Source organism: Lygodium microphyllum, chromosome 12 (assembly GCF_053477565.2).
Source record: "Lygodium microphyllum isolate KBCC chromosome 12, Lygodium_microphyllum_v1.1.10, whole genome shotgun sequence".
NCBI classification, from domain to species: Eukaryota; Viridiplantae; Streptophyta; class Polypodiopsida; order Schizaeales; family Lygodiaceae; genus Lygodium; species Lygodium microphyllum.
This window is the reverse complement of record NC_141146.1, coordinates 61,408,174-61,432,409: the sequence shown is the minus strand read 5'-3', so window position 1 is coordinate 61,432,409 and position 24,236 is coordinate 61,408,174. Positions and strand designations below refer to the sequence as shown.

General features: G+C 41.9%; 1 protein-coding gene across 5 annotated transcripts; it reads right to left on the bottom strand.

Moving 5' to 3' along the window:
* Window positions 1-157: 157 nt before the first annotated feature.
* On the bottom strand, window positions 158-6,307 carry LOC148027819 (uncharacterized). 5 transcript variants are annotated; one of them, XM_087689525.1, is made up of 4 exons: window positions 5,780-6,289; window positions 1,544-1,686; window positions 1,343-1,459; window positions 158-1,206 (listed from the first exon to the last, which is right to left on the bottom strand). In XM_087689525.1, the coding sequence occupies exons 1-4, from the start codon at window positions 5,866-5,868 to the stop codon at window positions 959-961; spliced, it is 597 nt and encodes a 198-aa protein (XP_087545651.1). In that variant the 5' UTR covers window positions 5,869-6,289; the 3' UTR covers window positions 158-958. The 5 variants fall into 5 exon arrangements, 1 of the variants encoding a protein (XP_087545651.1); XR_015692658.1 differs by lacking the exon at window positions 1,544-1,686 and adding an exon at window positions 5,326-5,656 and having other exon boundaries at window positions 1,074-1,459; window positions 5,780-6,294; XR_015692656.1 differs by having other exon boundaries at window positions 1,074-5,647; window positions 5,780-6,307.
* Between the last annotated feature and the right edge of the window lie 17,929 nt (window positions 6,308-24,236).

The window sequence follows — 24,236 nt, the reverse complement described above, 5'->3', positions numbered from 1 at the left end:
CAAGAGGACAAATGATAAGTATGTACATATGATTGCTACTAACTACCAATGAAGTACATGAGGTCAAACTATGAAAAGTTCAGGCATAAAGAAGTTTAATAAATACCACTTCATTGTATTGAACTCAAGCCAAGCACAACAATATATAGCTTTTTGAGTTGCAATTCTTCCTTACTTCAATTTTACTTACATATACATATATATAAGATGTGGTAGAGTTATATTACTCAAAAGAAAAAAAGTAGAAAAAGTACAACATCATATGATACAGCGTATTGAAGCCACAGACATATTGAAGTCATCTCTTAAGTTTGCATCCTTAAGCCAGATTTTGAGTTTCCTCCAAAGAAAAGCCAGGCATATTGAAGTCATCTCTTAAGTTTGCATCCTTAAGCCAGATTTCGAGTTTCCTCCACACAGGAGAGGTGTGCAGGCAGTCCCAAAATATGTTTTTCTGTCTCTTCTGCTCTCGTACAGAAAGGGGAAAGTGGCATGATGGGCACCTGATTGGCCAGGGAACTTTGCCGGGGTAACCTCTTGAGGGGTAAGTCTCCACATAAAGGCATTCAGTCTGAATGATCGTGTTGGCCTCCAGATCTGCTTAAGGCCTCTTTTCACATGGCAACCTTGGCCAAGGGAAACTCCATTCTCCATTTTATTCAGGTTTGCATGGGGATTATAGGCGAGGGGCCCTTAAAAGTCTCTTCTTCTCTTACCTCACCACAAGGTCTTACCATCCAGGGCTTCCAAATATTTGAGTAACAATGTCTGTTGAGAAAAAATAGAGGTGGGCCAATCCAGCCTAAGCTGAAGTAGCACTCCTTCAAGCTGATCCTTCTCCTTGGCTGTGAGATTAAAATTAGTCTCCATCCACTTGATATCATGAAAGCAATTCCTGCTAGAATCCCATATATCTTGCCATGATCTCATCCCCTGCAGGTGCAACGCCAGAGCCAGCTTATTGTCCTTGTCCAGAGGTGCAACAGGGGGCAGACGCATGCAGGTTAAGCCAAAGACTCCAGCTCAGTGAAATGTCTCCCATCCTGTTCTCACTGGCTACCCACGATGAGTCTGCCGCTAGAGAGCGCCAAGCTTTGGCTAATGCTTGAGCAGCCTCTGATTGGGGAATTCTGACAGGTAGTAGAGAGCAGCGTATGACATCTTGCCAATCCACTCTAGAACAAGGGTGACCCTTAATAGTGGCAGCTGCAATAAAAAGCTTGATTAGGATGGCCCAGAGCTAATGCTCATGAGCCATCTTTGTAAGCTCAGAGCAAAGCCGATTAGATTTTTCATGCAGTGTTTCCAGGCCTGCTCCATCCTATTTGTCTGAGGTGATTACCTCCCAGGCTCCAGCCAATTTGTGGTTGCGCTTTCCAGACCTTGAAGGACCATAGGAATTGTCTGAGAAGTTTCTCAACCTTGGCCCTCGTGGACATGCTGAAGCTGAGAAGGGTCCCTGCATACACAGTAGCAGCAGTCAGTATATTCTTAATTACCATTAATCTGCATGGAAAGGACAGGGGCACTTGCATTCACTTGCCAATCTTCCCTTCTAATTTGATGTATAGCCATTGGAATTGCTGCTCAAGCCTAAAGCCATAGTCAAGAATCAAGGTCTCTGGGTCAACCCAAAACAAGAGAACAAGCTCTGTCTTGCTCTGATTATCTTCAAGGCTGATACTTCTGCAAAATCAGAATACACTTCCAAGAGTGCATCAATAGAGGACTTCTCTGCCACCACTATATTGCCAATCATAACCAAAATAGAGCAGCTCGGATTTGCAGCAATTGATAACTGAGCCAAAGAGATCAAAAAACAGCTGATATGTTTCCATTAATTAATCTAAATGATCTTGTCTGGCATGAACAACATTAGAGTTGTCGTTTGCATTTGCAAAACATTGAGCAGTGAAGTATTGGCCATTGGGAAGGTGCAAACTTCTTAGTGAACCTCTCTGCATGAGATAATCAAGCCTTTTGAGCAGAGGATCAGTCACCACTGCAAACAAGAGAGCGGCTATAGGGCAACCTTGACGAACTTATCTCATCAAAGCAAATGGCTTAGACAACTTACTATTGATACACACTTGAGCTTCTGCATTAGCAAAGAGGGTATGAATCATAGAGATGAACTTCACTCCAAAACCCAGCTTGGAAAGGGTCAAGGTTATGAACTCGCATGACACCCAGTCATAAGCCTTCTCAAAATCCATATTCACCACAATGGATTTTTGCCCACTCACTAGTACCCAATCAATTGCAGTAGCCAGGTTAAGAAAAGCGTCCTAGTTTCTTCTTTAAAAGATAAAACCAAATTGGCAAGGGTGGATTATGCAAACAAAATAGAGCTTTCATCCAAAATGCTAATGCCTTTGCAGCTAACTTATAAGATATATTGAGCATTGCTAGCGGTCTCCAGTGTGTTACCTGGAATCTTGCTGCTACATTAGGAATGACCTTGATCATCTTTGTGCTTACATACCTAGGAAACCCACCCTTGCTGAAGCAGTGGTTAGTGAAGGCTGTGAAGTCATGCCCACAATTCTCCCACAGGCATTTAAAGAGTTCTGCTGGCATACCATCAATACTTGGGGACTTCCCATTTCTCATCTTCATGAGAACAAAATGGAGTTCATCTTTAGTAAAAGGTCTACTGATACTAACAGCCTCCTCCTTAATAACCATGGGGCCATAACCTTCAAAGAATTCAACCACTTTCTGTTCATAGTTGTAGACTTTACTGTAGTCCTGCCCTACAATAGCAACCATATTGTAGAAATTACACAACACAATGGACAAAACTTGAGCAAGGAGTAGAGAACACACGGCAAATATGAGAAGAATATAAGACTGCTTTAATTTCAAACGAACCGATACAAAGATGGCTCTATCCACCCGTGTGCTTCTATTGTGAAGCTTAGATGGCAATCCAAACAAATGATAGGCGAAGAGCTTAAGGGTAACTAGAAGAACTCTAACTGGGTGAAAGATACATTAACAATGGCTTTAGAGGCGTATTCCTTTTATAGCCTAGGAAGGTAGTTTTGTCAACATGTCCAACCATAATATAAACCTTCCCTAGTCAGCCAAAAAATATTCCCTTTACCATCAAGCAGGGGCGTTGCCCCCAAACCCCCGTCAAGGGGGAGAGAACCCTAGCCAAGAGCCGCTTCCGCATCCCCAAAATAGGGACCCCAAATCACCATGTGTATGGACTTGGCCATCCTCTATGCAATTGATCATCCCTCTCCATCTCTTTTCTTTCAAGGTGTTGAAATAGAATGCGGATGGGGCATCGCCTTCCACTTCCCAATAAGCCTTGATTTGTACCTTTGCAGCTTGTACTTGATTTTTCTCCTACTTTGCTAAGAAGCTTTCACAGTCCTACAAAAGTGTAACAAGCGCAGTATCACCACTAGTGCCACAAATAGCAGATAACACATCTGATCTAATCGTGGCAGCATAAGTCACATCTCTTCTTCTTGTCCTAGCAAGTGTTCTACCATGTTTTACTGTCCCACCTTGTCATCGCGTCTTCCTATTCATCCTTGGCAACATCCCACACACTACGTAGCCTCTTACAAAGTGAGGATTATCAAGAAAGTATTAAGGCAAAAAAAAGACGGCCCATCAGTAGAACATTCAGATGTGGGAATACAAAAGACAATTTGTAAAGAGCAATGATCTGAAGCTGCAACACCAGCAATCTAGCGAACTGTGCTGTCAGGAGTACACCACCAACTGCCTTGATTGGTGTATACTCTATGTAACCTTGTGACTCTCCAACGCCCCCCTAATTGATGATTATGCCAAGTGTATAGTGGGGGATTATCTTCTGTACAAATAAAAGCCATTTCCTGAAGATGATGAGAAGTTTGCAGTAACTTCCAAGCATCCTTCTCTGCTCCTATAGATGTATAACCACCCTGTGACCTATCATAAACCTCTTCATCATATTCCAGTCACCTAGCATCATGGTGGGTTCTGTGTTTAACATGTCCTGAAGAAATAGCCATTGATTCGCCTTGCTCGCCGAATTGTTATCAGCATAAACAAAAGCAATGATCGAGTTGCTGCCTACTAATTTAGCAGCACAGCTATTATTGATCCATCATCTCTCACCCAAGCAAACCGGGGCTCAAGGTCTCTATGCACAATCAGCATAGTACCACCCCTTCCTCTGTGACAGCAGACTTTAGCAAAGGTAGAATAGCCTGGGACTGGAAAGGCAAGAGCTTCCTCCTCTCCAACTTTAATTTCTTATAAAGCAAGAATTTGTGGCATCCTCTTCTTGATAACTGAGTATAGAACTTCCTCCCTCCTGTTAGAGCATCCTCTTAACATTCCAAGTAATTGAATTAATTTTCTTGGATCTGTTATTCGTTTCAGAAGTAGCATTCATCATACATCTCCTCCTGGCCCTCAATCACTGCATAGTAATTCCTGTCAACCAACAGCGAGCAGGCCACATCCTTAATTGAAGGCTTCCTCCTACCCTTCTTATCTTTCTGTATACCCGTCTTGGAGTTAAGCTTCTCCTTATTTGGGCTTGTGAGCTGCATAGCATCCTTGGAAAAATGCTTTTGACCTCCTTTGTTTGGCATACCTGCCTCCTGATCCTCTCTTTTGCCTGATCATCAGGCTTCTTACCCCTTTCTCTTTTTTGTGTCTGCTCTTTGGACAAATTAGCAGGCACTTGAGCTTATTTACTAGGAGGAGCAGTTTCTTTTCCTTCAATCTCAAATCACTTAGGGCAATCCCTCATGTAATGGTCTTGTTGCCTACAGGTGACAGGAAAAGAGCCAAAATGAACTGGTACAACCATCTAAAGTCCATTTGGATCAGTAAGCTCCAGCATGTCTAGGGGTTGTGACCTCCTATCCCACAAAATACAAGCTTTCCTGTCAGGCTTGAGGGCTCTGTAGGATGTTGCCACAGCTGGAAAGTAAAGCACCTTACCCAGGGCACTTGCCAGGGCTGCCACTTCATCATCAAGCCATACTGGGAGGCTGGGGAAGGTGACTCAGACAGGGCACTGGAACTGAAGTACTGATTCTGGTGAGAAGGAAGGAGACCATGGCATAATGAGTACAAGATTGCCCCTGGACCCAACAGTGCAGCCGAAAATCCAATCCCACTCATTAGAAGAGCTAAGCAGACCCATGAAAAAGCCTTTGCCAACGATGAACTTACACTCAACCAGCATAGCCCTGCCCTGATAAGTTGCACAGAACCAGCGTTCAAACTCTTCCTCAAAAAGAGGAACACTCATGAAATAAAAGAAAACCCCAGCTGTGGCAAAGTCAGCATATCTTCTTTTACCCTCTCAAATGAGATGTTAAGTGTAGCTTTGAGTGATCATTTTCCTTCTGCAGCTGCTTCAGCACATCTTTGCTTGTTCATGGCGTCTTGCTCCTTCTTGATGAACTTTTCAACCTCTGCCAGGTCAGGGCCAGTGCCCTTTGCAACAGTGGCATAATCGAGCTCCATTCCAGCAGCATTTCCTTGTTCTAGTCCCTTACCTTGAGTTCCTTCAATGCCATTGAGAGCTTTAGGCAGGCGCTTACCCTAGAGTTGTTTTGCATTCGTGCAGGCTTGACGGACCCTGGCATCGCAGCGTTCATCCGTCAGACGCAGACAGCAACTGCTTGGACTAACATAAACACCAATTTGTCAGTTTATGAGACAAGAGCTACAACTGTACACAATCTTTTCAAGCCGCCAACACCTTGGCTTTCAAAGTTGACGTGCCGTCGAGTTTGAAATTTTCCGTTACCTAATCACGTCAAATTTGAATCTGCTCCGTCGGTCGGCTGCCGCTGTCGCACTCCATGGGTCTCTTCTTACTTCCTGACGGCCCTCCATGGGTCCTTTCTTTATATTCTGCTCCTCGCTCACCTCCTTGTTCACCTCTCATTATTGACTTGCCATCTCCTTGTCGTGCGTCCACCAAAAATGAGATTATGTGGAGTAAAATGGTACGCTCATCTCCATGTATACCGATTCTGCTCTAAATAGGGAAGGGCTAGAGATATACAGAACATGAGCACGGCATTGATTGAGCTGGGGCTGGGAGGGGCTCTCAACATCTCCACAACTCTCAGTCAATCCATGGTGCACATGCCAGCGGCCAACATGACAGGAAGCTTCACAAGCGTAGTGCCTTCGGTGGACAGGGTTTTCGCATGGTGCTGTCAGGGCATTGCTCAGGTTGTCCGATGCCTGTGAAACCTGCCTCGTGTTCCATGCGGTTGCCCGAAGGTCCGCTTCGGACTTGTGCCAACGAGCTTTTAATCCAAGTGGCGAAAGCTCGAGGAGGCACGGAAATCCGAGAAATCTTTTGACGTGGCATCCCACGAATGGCTGAGACTTCCCTCCTCTTTGCGCTGGACCCACTCTTTTTCTACCGACCCCTCCCCCTCGGAAGAGCCTTGGCAGTTGGCACTAAGAAAAACCTCTTTATCTTCTTAAAGAGTTGCCTCTACAGATATGGAATATCTGGCGAGAACAATTTGCTTTGCTTGATGCTAGTAATGACAGGCCTGCTATCCCAGGGAGAGAGCTAGAGCAACTTCTCCTCCCGGCTCTCCTTTCCTTAATTGCCCCCTTGCTCCCCCTAATGCAGACTCGTCTACCTTGATATTTTTGTCTCCCTCTTATTTAGGCTGGTCACACACAGGTCCAGGATGGCCAATTTGGCATGCAAAAGGAAGGGGTGTTTGGTTAACGTGTAGATTGGAGATTGGGCCCGAATTTTTCGCACGACGGGCAATTTTGGACTTGGGATATTCCCCACCCAAGGATAAAGTACACGCCCAATTCGCTAGACAAAAACCACCTACATTTAAAAAAGTAAACAACACAGCTGACAAGAATTGAAGCCCTTACCAATGGGCCAACCACAATTTGATGTCTTGTTTGGCTACGCCTAGTGTGCAAGCAAAACACTGGATTGTATTCAGGGCGAACAACGCTTTTGGCCTGGTGTGTAATCGGCCTTAGATCATCTCATATATCCTTGCTACCCGCTATCTCACAGCTTTGCATTGCTTGTTGAAACGGAGGGGAATACTTGCTTTTTCTTTGATGAGGCTTGAGGTATTTAAGGCATAAGGAGGGGTGCAGATTTTGGTCTTTGAAACATTGAACAGTCAACACAACAATAGGTTATGATGTGCAATATATCTAGCATTAAGGCAAGCAACATTAACAAAGGCTACTATACCTACTACAACATCTAGAAATAAGGCATGCAACGTAGACAAAGTCTTCATTTGGCTGCACAAAGTTCCATGCATGTAATAGCTTGAGGCTTACATGAGGCTTGAGGCTTCATCCCTCTTCATGCAACTCTATTTGTTCTCATATAGAGAACACTTTACATGAGGCTCAATCTTAACTTGAGATTGAGCCTCATCCATCTTCATGCAACTCTATCCACTTTGATATAGAGAACACTTTACAAGAGGCTCAATCTTAAAAATATCTTAAAATTGAGCCTCTTGTAACTCCATGTATCTACGTTAACTTGTTTTCTTGTCAAAGATGTCAAGAGATCAAGATCAAATACCAATAATGATACTCAACAAGCTCATATAGGGACCACCTTATATGAGGTTAAATCGTAAGATTGAGCTTGATGTAGCCTTACACAACTCTATTATCTTATGTGATTATCAAATGCTATCAAAATTCAAGATCATGTACCAAAATGAGGCCCGAAAGTCAATTATAGAAACCACCTTACATGAGGCACCATATTAATACAACACTATTTCATTGTACTTTCTTTAGCAAATGAGTAAAGTATTAAGATTCAACACCAAGAATGGAGCCCAAATATAATAGACCAATCACCTACATATATAAATGTCAATCTTAAAATTGAGCCTCTAACCGCAACTTCTACAATACTATTGGCTTATTTTTAGAGTCGACATGAGTATTAAAATGCCATTTTACATTATCCATGCTTGTGCTTCATAAGGATTAAGCTAATATGAGAGCCACAATTTCAAGGAATTATGAATATTATAAAGCATAATCACAAGAGCTTGAATCAACTATATTTTTACTAAAAAATACAACAAGAATATGCAAGTATCAACTAAACTATGAGTACAATTTCATAAGTCTATTTAAAAATGGCACTTGAATAAGTGCCAAATTTCCTACATGTATATTCTGTCCAATGTCCAAGATTAAGTGGCACCATTTACATTTTCAATTTATATGAATTTTATGCTTGTTATAATTGTTGGTTAATCATATCATTACCACCCTTTTCAAGGAGGAAGGCCGGTTTCATGGTCCCATTGATAGGATGCCATCAAATCCTTTGAATTGGTGGGCCTATGGGACTGGATTGGAAGATTAAAGTTTTGCTTTAGTGCTAAAATTATATTCAATTGAGAATTTACAGCAAGTATGTCCTCTTACAATGAGATGGGATCAAGCAATGATGATGTATCTCATTCTAAAAATGCACATAATGAAGAGGAAAATGTAATGCCTAATCTTGAAATAGGCTTATAGCATGGATAGCAAGGAGAAAATGTGGTTGTTGACCAAGAAGTAGATCCTTCAAGACCACAAGATGTTAACGACCAGCAAGGAGATGAAGAATATGATGACTAGTCCAAGGCTTGGTTGAAGGTAGTAGCCTCTCTCTCTCTCTCTCTCTCTCTCTCTCTCTCTCTCTCTCTCTCTCTCTCTCTCTCTCTCTCTCTCTCTCTCTCTCTCTCTCTCTCTCTCTCTCTCTCTCTCTCTCTCTCTCTAAAAAAACCATGATAATAAAAAATAAACTTTAGAAAAACCAACTAAAATAGTAGCCTAACCACTACATTGAGTTGAAATGTAATAACTATACATGAAGGGCTTAAGAAATTGAAAGAAATAATATAAAAATGTAACATCGAGCACTTATCTCCAAGGAGAGCATCAAAAACAAGAGAGATGCGATAGATGGATCCATGTTAAGAAAGTAGAATAGATATTTCAAAGAATAGATACAAATTGAGGACAGCCAAATCATGGAAAATGCAAATTGAAAAGGGATAAAGTCATCTTGCTTGGACATAAAGTAAGTCAAAATGGTATTTTTCTTGTCTTGGTTAAGAATAAAGAATTACTAATGGTGGAAAGACCTCAAAATACTATGAAGTTGGTGGAAATCCTCTACAAATCATTTGAATGTCACCTCCATATTGCGCTTGAGTGAATGCCTAATGAGTTGAAGCTTCTTCTGGAGATTGTCCATCGTGTCATCCTCACATGGCTTTCATATCTTAAGCAATGTGTTAATGAAGCTTTGCTACTACACTTGTATCACTGTCGCTATTGCTTTAGCTCTTTCTATTGCCATGCTTCTATCACATTCCACTTGCGCTAAATAGGTGGTCATGTTTTGCAATGCATTCACATTCTTTTCTTCCCACTGACTCACCTTTTCCTTTGCCATATTTAGCCCCTATTTCTACCATTTAGCAAGGTTTGATATTCTTGTTGGGTTTGGGCAAGGATGTTCCTTTGTTGCACTTCATAGTCTAGCTACTTTTGAAGTTGGACATAGTTATGTGTGGATTTTTCCATCTCATTTTCCAACTTCACTAGTTGTTTGGTCTTTTACTCTGCCTTCTCTTTGGCTTACTTTGCTTCCTCCATCTCCCTTATTCATTATCCTTGGATCAACTTCACCTCCTCCAACTCCCCTTTTAACTTGGTTTTATATTTCATAGCTTGGACACACTAGTCCTCAAATTGTACATGATTTTCTCTTTCTACTTCACACTACTCCTATAACTCTTTATATCCTTTTTCCTTTTTGTTACTTTTCCTCATTACAGCTAGTTCTCTCTTTAGACTAAAAATATATCTCATTTTTAATTGTTGGTATGCGACATGGGCTCTCTTTACCTTCTCTAAAGCTACTAATGAAGGGAGAAGCCCAAGTGAAAGCACAAGAAAGCGGAAGTAAGATAGGTGTGAGCTATGGTGGACGGAGAGAGAGAGAGAGAGAGAGAGAGAGAGAGAGAGAGAGAGAGAGAGAGAGAGAGAGAGAGAGTCAAGATGTGGGAACTACAACGGTCACAATGTGTGACCAACCTTCCTTTTATTCAAATATCAATGAAGGAATAAAGAATAAAGTGACAGTGATGGGTGCTCGTTGCTTGCAATGTGTAGGTGCGGGTACTGTCAATGTAGTAATACATGGGTAGCCAGGCACAGGTATCTTTATCCCCAACAACCTCCCACTTAAAGGCGAATGTGTCTCGAGTGAAGAGGGAACAATTTTTAAAAATGACAAAGTACAATGTACACATAGAGTACAGCAAGATGAGGAATAGAGGTCATTTCATCCGATGCCCATTAGCTTCCTAAGGAAGGAAAAATTGTCTACTGAGAAACTTTTCCTGAATAGATCTGTAGGATTTTGGTCATTTGAGATCTTGACAAGGTCAATAGACTTGTCCTCAACAACCTCTTTGATAAAGTGATACCGCACCTCAATGTGCTTCATCTTTGCATGAAAGACTAGATTCTTGGCTAACTGGATAGCACTCATTAATTCCAAATGCAGTGTAGGGACCACGTCATACCAAGGTTTGCCACCAAACGGCCCAACCAGAGAGCCTCGTTGCAAGCCTTAGTGGGGTTGTGTAGTATAGATGGCTATGCATTTCTACACCCTAGACATCTAAGAAACAATACCCCCAGTAAAGGTAAACAAATAGCTAGAGGTGGATTTTTTACTATCTGCATGTCCTGCATGATCAGAGTCAATGTACCCCACAACTCTTGTATCCTAGCCACCATAACATATGCACATATCTATTGTCCTTCACGTACCTCATGATACCCTTGACAGCATTCCAATACCGTCATCTACTACTAAGTGTAGATATATAGCATGCCACAACTTCCACTGCAAAAGCTATGTCAAGATGACTGGCTATCATGGCATACATTAAGCTGCCCACTACGTATGCATAAGGGATATTGGCCATCTCGACTTCTACTCATCAAAAATCAGCCTGGCTCACCTTCATATGAGAAGGCAAAGGATAGCCAATAGGATTAACATCCTGCATATGAAACCACTCAAGGACCCTTATCAAACAATCTAGCCTTATAGGCAGTCTTGAGGTGTCTAGGGGCGCTCTTTAACTTGTACACGTACTTGCATGGCAATGCACGCTTTCCACCAAGTGAAGGAACCAACTCCCACGTATGATTTTTTTTGTAAAGAGTCAAACTCTAACTGCATGGCCCTCTCCCAAGAGTGACTATCACCACGACACATGGCCTCATCATAAGTGAGAGGCTCACTTGCATCTGTCACCATCACATAATAAACAAAGGGCTCAAGAGGACATCTAGCTCTAGCAGAGCGTCTCAAGGTAGGCTGAGGAGCCTGCACATTCTATCTAGCATCATGGTCATGGGCCACTAGAGCATTAATTGCTACTTCTTGCAGGCTATCTAGTTAGCTGTATGAGAGCAAGAGGCTCCTTCTGAAATATAACTCTATGTATCTTGACTATCCCCTCAGGCTGCTTACGCATCTTTTCCTCATGAAAAACTACATCATGGCTATGGATGGCTTTCCGAGCCTATGGATTCCATAGGCGATAGCCCATCTCACTTGCATCCCCATAACCAAGAAAGATGGATTTCACCACGGACTTAGTATCCACCTTTGTGTGCTTGTCCTTAGGTACATGGTAGAAAGCCTCACAACCAAAGATACACAAATGAGCATACGAGGGAGATTTTCCAAACCATACCTCCTTTACAACCTAAAAGTTAATAGTACTACAAGGAGATTGATTGATCAAGTGTATGGTAGTAGAGCCACTTCATCAGCCCAAAACTACTATGGTAAGCATATCTGGCTAAGTATACTATAGACCTCTTTCTTGTATTGCCATGTTTATGCACTTAGCCATACCATTCTAGGGTGGGGTATACGCAGCAATCAACTAATGCTTAATGCCCCTCTCATTACAAAAGTTCTTAAAGACTTTAGAGACATACTCATACCCATTATCTAACCATAGGCATTTCAACCTATACCTAGACTAGTTCTCAACCAATGCAAGCCAATGCTTAAAAGTAGCCAAAACATCAAATTTCAGCTTTATGGGACATGCTCAGACCTTATGTGAGTAATTATCAATGAATGTGACAAAGTACTTCGCACCTCTAATGATTGACAAGGCATAGGTCCACAGGCATCAGAATGAACAAGAGTCAAAGGCTCACCCATGTGCAAAGTGGTAGACTACTTATGCATACTACATGTCTTCTTGTCTTACAAACAATGATCATATGACTCAAAACACTTATAGTCAAGGGGGGGAAGATACTGCAAATGAGTAAGCATTTTCATTCCTTTTAAGGACATGTGCCCAAGGCAACAATGCCAAAGAGATACACATGGAACTGTAGCCACAGACAAAACATGATTTATTGATCTAGATACAACCAAGGGATATAAAGTACTAGACTTGGCACCACATGCTAGAACAAGGTTTCCACGGGTGATCTTCCAAGAAGAATCCCCAAAGGAAACAAAGTAACTAACCCTCATTATCCAATGTGCCAGTAGAGATAAGACTCTTTGTGAGAGATGGTACATGTCGAACATTATACAAAGTAAAAATACAGCCTAAACCAAATTGTAGTCGGATATCACCAATCCCAACTATCTACAATGCCAAATCATTCCCCAAATGGATAGATCTAGTCATACTGCGATAGGAGTGGAACCACTCTCTATGAGGGGTCACATGAAAGGAAGCCCTTGAATCCATCAACAACACCGAGTAAAACTAGGTGAGGCATCAGTCAGTTTGTGACTCATCGAAAGAAGAAGTTGCAAGTATGTAATCATCATCAAAGTCAAGTTGCTACACTACATTAATCTCTTTAATCTTAACACTGGACTTAGCAAAGACAATGTTGTGATCATCAGACTTGTTCTGTGCTTTTCCTTTGCCCTTTTGCTTGTGCTTGTCAACACACATTTTATGACATTGCGGCCTAATATGTCCTACTTTCCCACAATAATGGCATGTAAAATTGAACTTACATCCATGGGACTTATTGCAAGACTGTCCAAGAGACTTAGAATGAGACTTCTACGAGTCTCTACCATTGCAGTCATTCCTACTATTGCCATCATGGTGACCTTGAACAATCAAAGCATGAGAAGTATGAGAAGCATCCACATTCTTGCTACTTCACACATAGCAATACAGAATGTGTCCCAAGACTCAGATAGCGTGACCAACAAGAATAAAGGTGGAAGATTGTCCTTAAAGTCAATACCCTATGATGATAGCTGGCTAATGATAGCATGAAATTCACTCAAATGTTGAGAAAAACTGGTACCTTCCTTCATACGAAGGTCCATAAGGTGGTGGTAGTGGTGATGGTGGTGGTGGTGGAGATGGTGGTGGCAATAGGGGGCGGTAGTGATGCTTGATATGTGCACAAGAGAAGAGGAGGAATAAGTGGAATACATGGAATAAGAAATGGAGGTTGCCTAGAAAAGCTCACTCAAAAAGCTTGCTTCTCACACGCACTCAGAAAACAAGAGCAAGAAGGCATAGCCCTAGTGATTAGAAGATCAATAGAGCAACCCTCAAGAGTAGAAGAGGTGCTTTGATGGGCCTTAACTTGGGAGGTTCTTCAAAAGTAGATAGTAGTGCAACATGATCTACAAATAGGCCATTAATCATAATGGGCAAAGGTAAGGCTCTACTAGAAATGCCTCCCCATTCACTTGTAACCACCACATTGCCCATCATAGCCCCCGCTATAGAAGACTTCGTTAGAAGCAAGTTGGAAAGTATGCTTTATTAGCTTGCTACACAAGTCATCATGATCTCATAAGTGAGAACAAAAGAAACCACTACCATTGATACTAAACGGTTGATAATTGCAAATGTGGAGTCTGGTTAGAATGCACCTAAAACACCAAGGGTGAAAAGGTCATCGACTTTTTTTACCTATGACCACCCTAACCCTGACATAAGGTTTTTAAAAGCTATTAAAAGATTTGGAAGAGCAAAAGGACTAGCTAGATGAGGGGATAAAGTTAGTCTTCGTTGTTGGGAGTAAAGGCTCATGTGCCTAATTGCCCGTGTATTACTACACTTACAGTACTTGCACCTACACACTATAGGTGGCGAGTGCCCATCATTGTCACTTCATTCTTTATTATTTCAATGACATTTGAATAAAAGGAAGACCGAGCGTGCATTATGATTGTTGGAGTTTCCACCTCTCTCTCTCTCTCTCTCTCTCTCTCTCTCTCTCTCTCTCTCTCTCTCTCTCTCTCTCTCTCTCTCTCTCTCTCTCTCTCTCTCTCTCTCTCTCGCTCCATCCACCATAGCTCACACATCTCTTGCTTTCGCTTGCTTGTGCTTCCACTTGGGATTCTCCCTTCAACTAGTATCGAATCTTTCTTTCGTGAGCTTGAGCTTAATCCGGCATTGCTTCAACTCTCATTCAAGTTACCTACAATAGGGTTTCACCATTGGCAACCATAGCTCCACCGCTTCAGGTTCATATTAAGCTCTCATTGCTCTAGGACTTCTTAGGACCTATTGGGGCTATCTTAGGGCATTCTTAAGCCTACATTGAGCTTATTTTAGGGAGTATTTAGCTTAGTACACTCAGGCTAGAAATACAAACATGTTTTTTTTAGCAGTGGCCATTTTCAAGCACTTGTGCTTGCTCAACCACTCCTAGGCATTGGACAAAGGCTTTGGCATTGTTTACCACTCCTCCCAGCATTGACCATTAACATTGAGAATTGGTTTTGAGTCATTGAGCTTTAGCTATTAATTGTGCAAATAGGGTAGCATGCTGTCACAAAATAGGAAAGCCATATCTTCAATGTTTGGAGCTCGTATATGCTTCCCAGGACACGCATACACCTATATTTTATTGCCGGATACTTGGGGGATCATATGTCGTTGGTTTAAGATGCTATTGGATTGATTTGAGCACTCTTTTAGGTAAGTTTTCTCATGGATATCATTGCTATGATAATAAGGTTGAATGCTATTTGTTTGGGAAATGTCATGCTCTTGGCTTATGTGATGGTCCTAGGATGCTCATTTGATGTTGGACACTTGGGAAATGTATTGGAATGATATTGGACTGATTTGAGCCCATGTTTGGCTCAATTTTATTGTCATTTTTACTACTGTAATAAGTAGGGCTGAAGGTTATTTTATCAGTAAAAGCATATTCCTATGCTTGTTGATGCTTCCTAACTACTTGAGATGATACATTGATGTCTATGGTTGATGCCACATGCTTGGCCATGCTCTCAGAATACTTTTGGGCTTCGATTGAGCTCACTTTTGCTCAATCTTGATTGTCATCTTACTGTTGTACATATAGCGGACAACAAGCTTTTAGCAAGGACAATCTGTACCTAATGCTCTTTCTTACTATTCAATCATTCTATCGAACGTATTGGTGCATGACATTGAAGCTCTATGCTTGGCTATGCCTAATGCTCTTTCTTACTATTTGAGCATTCTATCGAAAGTATTAGTGCATGACATTGAAGCTCTATGCTTGGTTTTGCTATTGCAAAAATTTTGAGCTTTGATTTGAGCTTAGGACATTTGACATTGGTTGCCAGTTACTTCAGTGGATGCTTCAGAGGTCTATGACCTTATGGGCTTGAAGCTTTTATTTGGTCTTATACTCCCGGCTATGTATTTGATGTATCTTAGATGCTTGGATGCCACTCACATGAGGATTTTAGCTTTGTTTGCTCCACTTACTTAACACTTGGATGTTACATTGAGATTTGGATTTTATTTGTAGTTGAGCTTGAGCTACTTCAACTTCTACTCACATGCTGCAGGTCATTTTGTATTAGTGATTGCCCCTACTTGGCATTGATTTCTTACTGATGTACCTCATTTTCAGCATGTTGTAATTGCAAACTATTGTATTATTTATGAGAGTAGTCCCCTCCATTTGATGCTATTTTGGTCATAGTTTGTGGATAGCTCATTATTTGGTTCGTACCTCTTGTTTTCCGCTTGTTCTGGCAGTGGTTTTGGGGTTGTTTGTTGCAAGTATTATAACAGCTTGTTTGGTCTGTATTATGCCTCTTTTTCCTATAGTATTGCTGGTCCTTCAAATGATAGTGCTATCTTCAACATTGAAAAGTTAGATAGCAACAATTAGGGGTATTGGAAGACCCAAATTTGGAAGTTTTGGTGCATAAGTCTCAAATTAGGCTGATCAAATGCAAGAGCATTAAGCTTGAAGGTAAAGATCGGGATGTTATGGGATGACTTAGATGAGCTTTGCAGGTCCACGATTATCATGTCCCTCAACAAGAAGGTTTATTATAATGTTGTCATGGATGGGCAGTCTGCATGGGATCTTTGGGAGAAAATCTGTAATCTCTATGATAAGCAAAGCCTTGCTTCTATCCACAAATGATCTGGCTTCAAATACACATCATGGGAAGCATAAATGATCTCCAAACAATGAGGTAAGTGTTGTCCTGAACTGTATTACAACAAAGTGTCACAAATTGTGGCCCAATGGTTGATCTCAAGAGCTTCAAATGATGCCTAGAATCACAAGACGAATATTAGTGAAGATTCCACAAGGTTGCCAAGTGTCGAGAGCAATGTCTCAAACTGGAAAGAGATGGGATGAAGTAGAAGAAAGAGCAAGATAGCTAGGTGCAAATCACGTTGGTTGTCCTTGTTGATGGGGCTACTATTGTTAGTGATAATAGATCTCTGAAAGCACTCTAAGGTGCTCTATTAGACCAAGTGATGTCCTAGAACAAGCCTCAAAGGGGGAGAAGAATCCGGGTAAAAGATAAAGCTCAAGGCATACGTCGGGGTGAAGAATCCATGGCTGCCCTAAATGAAAAGCTGAAGCTTTTCAAATCTGGGCTAAAGTCAACTAAAGAGGAAGAGCTCCTCAATGCCGATGCAATGGCTTTGATACCAATTGCAGAGAGTAAGCCCTGAAGTGGAAGCATGGAGCATAATAATAACTATGGTGAAAGGAGCAAGAGCAAGAGAGAGAGAGAGAGACACAAGATGTGGGAACTCTAATAGTCACAAAGTGTGACTAGCCTTCCCTTTATTCAAATGTCAGTGAAGGAATAAATAATGAAGTGAGAGTGATGGGCGTCCGCTACCTGCAGTGTACAAGTGTGCAGATAACTAATACACAGTGCAGGTACTGTCATTATAACTAATACACGGGTGGCTAGGCACAGGCACCTTTACTGCCAACACATTTGAAGGAGGTCATTTATGTTCCTTTCAAGGCCAACTCTTATGAAATTTAAGTTGGAATGAACTCTTTGGTGATTGAGGCAACCTTAGTGAAGATGAATTCATATTTCTGTCATGAGCATGGTAGAGACTTCACATCAATTGCGATATTGGAAACTAGTTTCAAGAGAGACTACTCCTCATAAAAAGGTCTGAGGTAAAGAGGGAAATTTATCTTTGATGGTGGCTGATTTGACCAAGCTATGTGATTGCTTGACCTTGGCTTATTCTAGTTATTGAATTGAGGGTAATCTTAGGTTTAGGTGGGGGTCTTCCATCTTGGACAAAATGGCAGGTTCGTCGTGTATCCATAACGCACCATTTTAGAGGTAAAATGGTTAAAGACTAGGAGAATAGAGTTAGTTTTGGTTAAAAGTCTAGTTACTTTTTAGGAGAGGCTTTCTTTTCCTCTCTCTTCGAAGTTGGAGTTTAGCAAGAAATCCTTCTTCATGACTAGTGTGGGCCTGATCTTCCTCTATGATTAAGGGGAAAATGATCTATGCATTGTGCTTAGTTTGTATAGCAAGCTTGTCAAGGGTTTTGATCAAACCTACGAAGCACATTTTTTGGTGCATTTTGCACGAATCACAACATGCATTTTCTTCATCTCTAGTAGGTCCTGCTCCACTACTTGCTCCCAAAATGAATGCAAGTGGGAGCGTGAAAGTAGGGAATTTCCCAGATCCCAAGAGGAAATTGGATGATATTGATAAAGTGAGAAGCTAGGTAACAAAGGCTCAAGTGCATCTCCAAGACACTGAGCCCATCATGGACAAAGGTTTGCACAACTTTTCGACAATGCATCCACCCACTTCTTCTACCTACATAGAAGGAGAGGAAAATCATAGCCCTGATGTGGCTCCTCTCCATTAAAGCAGGCAACCTCAACACAAAATGACCACCAGAAGCAAGACATCAATGAATATACATAGGCCAAACTGAATGCTAGCTTGCTAGCTACTCTGACCTCAATGCCCACTTAAAAGATAATGATCATATTACTCTCGAATCAAGACTTCACTAGATTCAAGAACATCATTACCTTGATACGTAGACATACGAATTGCACCTGTGTAGATATCTATATTTTTCAATCAGCATTCTTCATATTACAGATCTATGTTCTCTTCTCTCTCTCTCTTCTCTCTATGTTCACTCTATCTCTTGTTGGGGGTAAAGATGCCTCTGCTTTTAGCAACCCATGTATTACTACACTGATAGTACCCACCACTGCATACTGCAGGTGGCAAGCGCCTGTCACTGTCTATTCTTTATTTTTTTTTAGTGACAATTTAAATAAAGGATGGCCCGATCATACATTGTGACTGTTGGAGTTCCCATTTTGTGTCTCTCTCTTTCTCTTGCTCTTGCTGTCCCACCATAGCTCTTCAAAGCAAACTTCGATCCTTCTTACCTTTCAACTAGTATTAGAGCATGGTTGCTTGAGCATTCTGACTTGGTTTGCGGCTCCTTCAACTTCCTTTCGAATACCTACACCATTGGCTTCCACTCCCGACAACCATAGCCAACCTTCTCGAACTCTCGTCACTCCTCGACTTCCCAAGCACCTTCCCAGCCCCTTTGGGCACTCTCCTCAGGGCATTCAAACTAAGATATTCAATCATGTTCTTCTAGGTTTCATGCTGGTTATAGATCTGAGAAGAAGAAGGGAGCAGTGCCATTGTATTTTGATGGCTCCATATCTTGACATAGGCCTTTGTGGGGCTCTCAAGGCTTGATGTGAGCCTTCCCTGGCAACCACTAAAGCCTTCTACCACCCTGATTCAGCACCAAAACATGATTGGTAGGTCCATACAATCAACATCAGTTTGCGCCAGACCTACAGGCCCTTGGGCAGCACAACAAAGCATGAACTTGGCCTAACCTACCTCTTTGGCATCACATAATCATTTAGGCGTTATGTTTGGCATCATTTGTGCTTGCCTTGAGCTTTGGGGCACCACATTTTGAGCTCCTTTTTGTTGTCATCAATAGCAGACCTACTGTAACAAGTCTGTGATGGTCATCCTCTCATTACTTGAAGCTCATATCGACCTTCATTGATGCCCGTATGAGATACTTTGATGCTCATAATCTTGATGGATGTCATGCTATAATTTTGCCATGATTTTGGCCTGACCTTTGGGCTGAAATTTTGTGGTTTTTAGCAGTGAATCACTATTATACATAGGCAGGCTGAAGCTCATTTGCTTATGTTTGGATATGCTTATTGGATTCAGGCTGTCTTGGATGTATACATTGATGTAGTGACTCTCAAGGATCAACATAGAGATTGGATTTGCTCTCGGATCATTAGTTGAGCTTGACCTCACTTCAGGTAGCATTTGGATCTCCATCTTTCATACACTTATGGCATGTACTTTGCTTATGTCTGACCAGTCTTGACATGCTTGGCCTATGCCACTACTACATGCCCGTTACATTGTCTGCAGTTGGATGCTACTAAGCCTTGCTTTAGCTTGGCAATCTAGAGCTTAGTTTGGCTATTTCTTGGCTTGCCAGAGTTACACTTTGGATGTACTTGATGTCTATGGATACTATGTATGGATGCTACATGGCCTATATGCTCATGATGTCTTATTGATGCTTGATCTTGGATCTTCTATCTCACTGGTGCTATCATATGCCCTTTTTGAGCTTCTATGCTTGATATTTACGGCTTTTGTGCCAATGGGAGTGTCTTTGGATGCTTGACAGACATTGAATAGGCAATGTATGCTACTTGAGCATTCGGATACTTGAGACTAGGATCTTCACTTGGATGTTGCATGGTTGATTTGTCGTGGTCCTCACAGATGTACTTGGGGTAATTTGGGCTTTGCACTTCCTGAGCATACACCTATTTGTGCCAGGTCTTGCCAGTGTTGTGTACACTTTGCCCTATTACACAAGGGGTGTGCCAGCTTACTAACGGAATCATTTGACATGATTGGGTGTTTGCTCAATGTCCATGACTATCACATGCTTATTTATGCCCGCTTGATGCTGGTTATGCTTTGACAGTTAGTGGTTGACTTGGTGCATTCATTTTGCCTACAGTTTGCTCTGATTGTACCTCGCTGTAATTTATTATAGCAAGTAGTTATGCATGGAATGTGATGTATTTTTCATGCTGAATCATCCTAATTTTATATACTTTTGATGGTACTTGGTGGGCAACACCATTAGCTATCAGTTTGTGGTCATTTTGCCTTGGTTTTTTTGTGGTATTTTGGCTGTTTACAGTAGAAAACAACAAGCAGTTTTGAACTGTCTGCACAATTTTGGACACTGCAGTGTAGCATCTCCTTCCACTAATAGCACTATCTTCAACATCACTAAGCTTAATGGTACAAATTATGCCTATTGGAAGAGCCAAGTTTGGTAGTTATTGGTGCAGAAATCGTAGATAAAGCCACTAAGGTTGAGTGGAGAGTAGCCTGAAACTATGACTAATGACAATTAGATCGGGCTTGATGAGTTATGCAAGTCCACCCTCATCTTGTCTCTCACTGAACAAGTGCATTATAATGTGGTTGAGGAAGCACAGAGTGCTTGGCAGCTTTGGGATAAGATTAAGAACCTCTATGACAAGAAAAGTCCAGCAGAAGCATCTTATGGACCTGCGCATGATGGAGAATGTGACAATGTCTGCTCATTTGAGCCAGTTCCATGCTATTCTCAAGAACTTGACTTTCCAAGACATTACTTTCAATGATGAGGTTACTCCATTGTTTTTGCTTGGGACTCTGAGTGAGTCATGGGATGTATTCAGCACTGCTTTATTTGCTTCTGCTACCACTTTGAACTTGCTTGATGTAGAGAGTGCTCTTCTGCGCTGTAGAAAGAGATCAACCATAAGAACTTGGATGCCTCTCGTGTGTTGCATGCTTTGACTGTTAGAGGCAGAGATGGTAATGAAAAGAATGACTGTGGGAATGACCGTGGCAGAGACCCGCAGAAGTCTAGGTCTAAATCGTGTGGCAAGTCACGCAGTAAGTTTGGTGGGAGAAATGCTAATGTGACATATCACCATTGCAGCAAGAAGGGTCATATACGCCCACAATGTCATGATTTGTGCAATGAGAAGCGCAAAGAGAAGGGGAAAGACAAAGTACAAGAAAATTCCTCTTATTACAGCATTGTGCCTGCGAAATCTAGTGTGAAAATCGAGGAGATAAATGTCATGCAGACTGAGGACTCCGATGGGGAGTACATCCTTGCAGCTAGTTCTTGTGATGCTACACAGTTGATTGAGGTTCGCTCTATGTATGCGCAGTGCTGGTTTTTGGATTTTGGTGCTTCATTTCATGTTACACCATGCTGTGAGTGGTTTCACTCCTACCACATTGTCTCTAGTTCAATTCACTTGGGTGATGATATGTCACTTACTATTGTTGGCATTGGGGATGTACAATTGCAGTTCTCTACTGGTAGTACCTTTCTGTTATAGGATGTACATCATGTACCTACGCTTACATGCAGTCTTATGTCTGCAGGGCAGCTTGATGATGCTGGGTTTCATGTTTCATTTGGGGATTCTGCTTGGAAAATTATGTGTGGTAGACTTGTGCTTGCTAGAGGTGCCAAGGCTGGCAGTCTCTATCCTCTTGTAGTTGATGGGTCCTTTGTTGACCATGTTTTGTCAGTGGGTTCCATCCCACATGTATCTCATATGTGTCACGTGCCTTTGAGCAGCTATGTGATGAGAGGGGTATTAAGCATCAGTTGACTGTCCCCTATACCCCATCCTAGAATGGTTTGGTTGAATGAATGAATAGAACCATCCAAGAGCGTGTACACAATATGCTTAGCCATGCAGGCCTACCACTTTTTGGGCTTAGGCAGTCAGTATAACTGTGCATAACATAAATACATCACCTTACAGTGGTTTGGATTTCTAGGTTGTAGAGGAGGTATGGACTAGGAAACCTCCATCTTATGCACATCTGCGTGTCTTTAGATGTGAGGCATTCTGCCATGTGTCCAAGGACAAGCGTAGTAAGCTGGATCCTAAGTGTTAAATACATTTTCCTTGGCTATGGAGATATAGGCGAGATGGGTTATCGACTTTGGGATTCGCAAGCGCAGAAAGTCATCTACAGCCATGATGTAGTCTTCCATGAAGAAAAGATGCATAGGTAGCCTGAGAAGCTGATAGAGATATGCAATATTATATTTCAAGAGGAGCCAAGTGCTCCAAGATAGCTTGCACAACCAGTTGGACAGCCCTGCAGCATCAGTTGGTACACATGGCCAGGGTGTTGGACAGGCAGCAAAGCCCGCAGTGAGACGGTCTACTAGAGATAGACGCCCGCCTAATAAAATTAATCCCTTGATGCATTATGTCTTGGTTACAGATGCAAGAGAGTCTCTCACCTATGATGAGGCTATGTGCAAAGGTGATAGACACTCCTAGGAGAGGGCTATGCAGTCTAAGATGGACTCCCTGCATAAGAATATGACTTGGGATTTGGTTGTATTGCCTAAGGGCAAGAAGGTTTTGCCATGCAAATGGGTATACAAGCTAAAAAGTACCCTTGGAAACCCTAAGCCGGTCTATAAGGCAAGACTTGTTACTAAGGGTTTTAAACAAGAGCATGGAGTTGACTTTGATGAAGTATCTTCTCATGTGGTCAAGATGGCCACCATACGCTTGGTTTTTGGCCTCAGTTGCATAAGTTGATTTGGATTTATACCAGATGGATGTCAAGACTGCATTCTTGCATGGGGATTTGCATGATGAGATGTACATGGAGCAACCTAAGGGATTTGCAGAACCTGGCAAAGAGCACTTAGTGTGCAAGTTGAAGAAAAGTATTTATGGCTTGAAGCATGCACCTAGGGAGTGGTATCATAATTTTGATGCCTTTATGTAGTCACAGGGCTACAGCAGGAGTGCTATAGATCCGTGTCTTTACATGAAGAAAGCCTGTAATGGCTCATAGCTTATTTTGGTACTTTATGTGGATGATATACTGATAGCAGGGAAAGCTCATGATGAGCAGGATGCTCTTAAATCTCAGTTGAAGAAGAGCTTTGAGGTGAAGAATTTGGGACATGCCTCTCACATTCTTGGTATGCGCATTAAGCGTGATAGGCATAAGGGACTACTCTAGCTCTCACAGAGGGAGTACATTCATAAAGTCCTTGAGAGTTTCTGCATTGCAGGACGTGAAGCCTATTAACTATCCATTACCTTCTTATGTGAAGGTCTCATAGACCGATTGTCCCCACATAGATGAGCACAGAGGTGAGATGGCCAAGATCCCTTATGTATCAGCTGTTCATTAGCCATGGACAGTTTAATGTATGCCATGATGGCCACTCATACAGATATTGCCTTTGCAGTTGGTGTTGTGGCACGCTATATGGCTACACCCGGCAAGAAGCATTGGGATGTCGTCAAGGGTATCATGAGATACCTGAAGGGAACAACAGATATGTGTATTTGCTATGGCAGCCATGATACAGGAGTTGTGGGGTACACAGACTCCGATTATACAGGACATCCAAATAGTAGGAAGTCCACTTCTAGCTATGCATTCACCTGTGTTGGAGGTGCTGTCTCTTGGATGTTTAGGGTTAAGAAGTGTACAGCTCTATCTACCACTAAGGCCGAGTATGTTACAGCCACCGAGGCCTACAAGGAGGCCATTTGGTTCATGACCTTGGGATTAATGCTATACCTACACTGCATTCGGATTCTATGAGTTCTATTTAGCTAGCCAAGAATCTGATTTTCCATACAAAGACAAAACACATTGAGGTGAGGTATCACTTCATACATGGGGTTGTGGAGGACAGGTCTGTTGACCTTGTCAAGATCTCCACTAAAGAAAATCCTACAAATTTGCTCACGAAAAGCCTCACTACTGAGCACTTTGCCTT

Bases quoted from the DNA above. Each gene is read 5' to 3' on its own strand.
- LOC148027819 (XM_087689525.1), bottom strand. From the start codon at position 5,868: ATGGAGGGCCGTCAGGAAGTAAGAAGAGACCCATGGAGTGCGACAGCG. The intron at 1,687-5,779 runs GTAACGGAAAAT...CTGATTTTGCAG, and splicing joins TTCAAATTTGACGTGATTAG to AAGTATCAGCCTTGAAGATA. The intron at 1,207-1,342 runs GTAATCACCTCA...TTTTTATTGCAG, and splicing joins AATTGGCTGGAGCCTGGGAG to CTGCCACTATTAAGGGTCAC.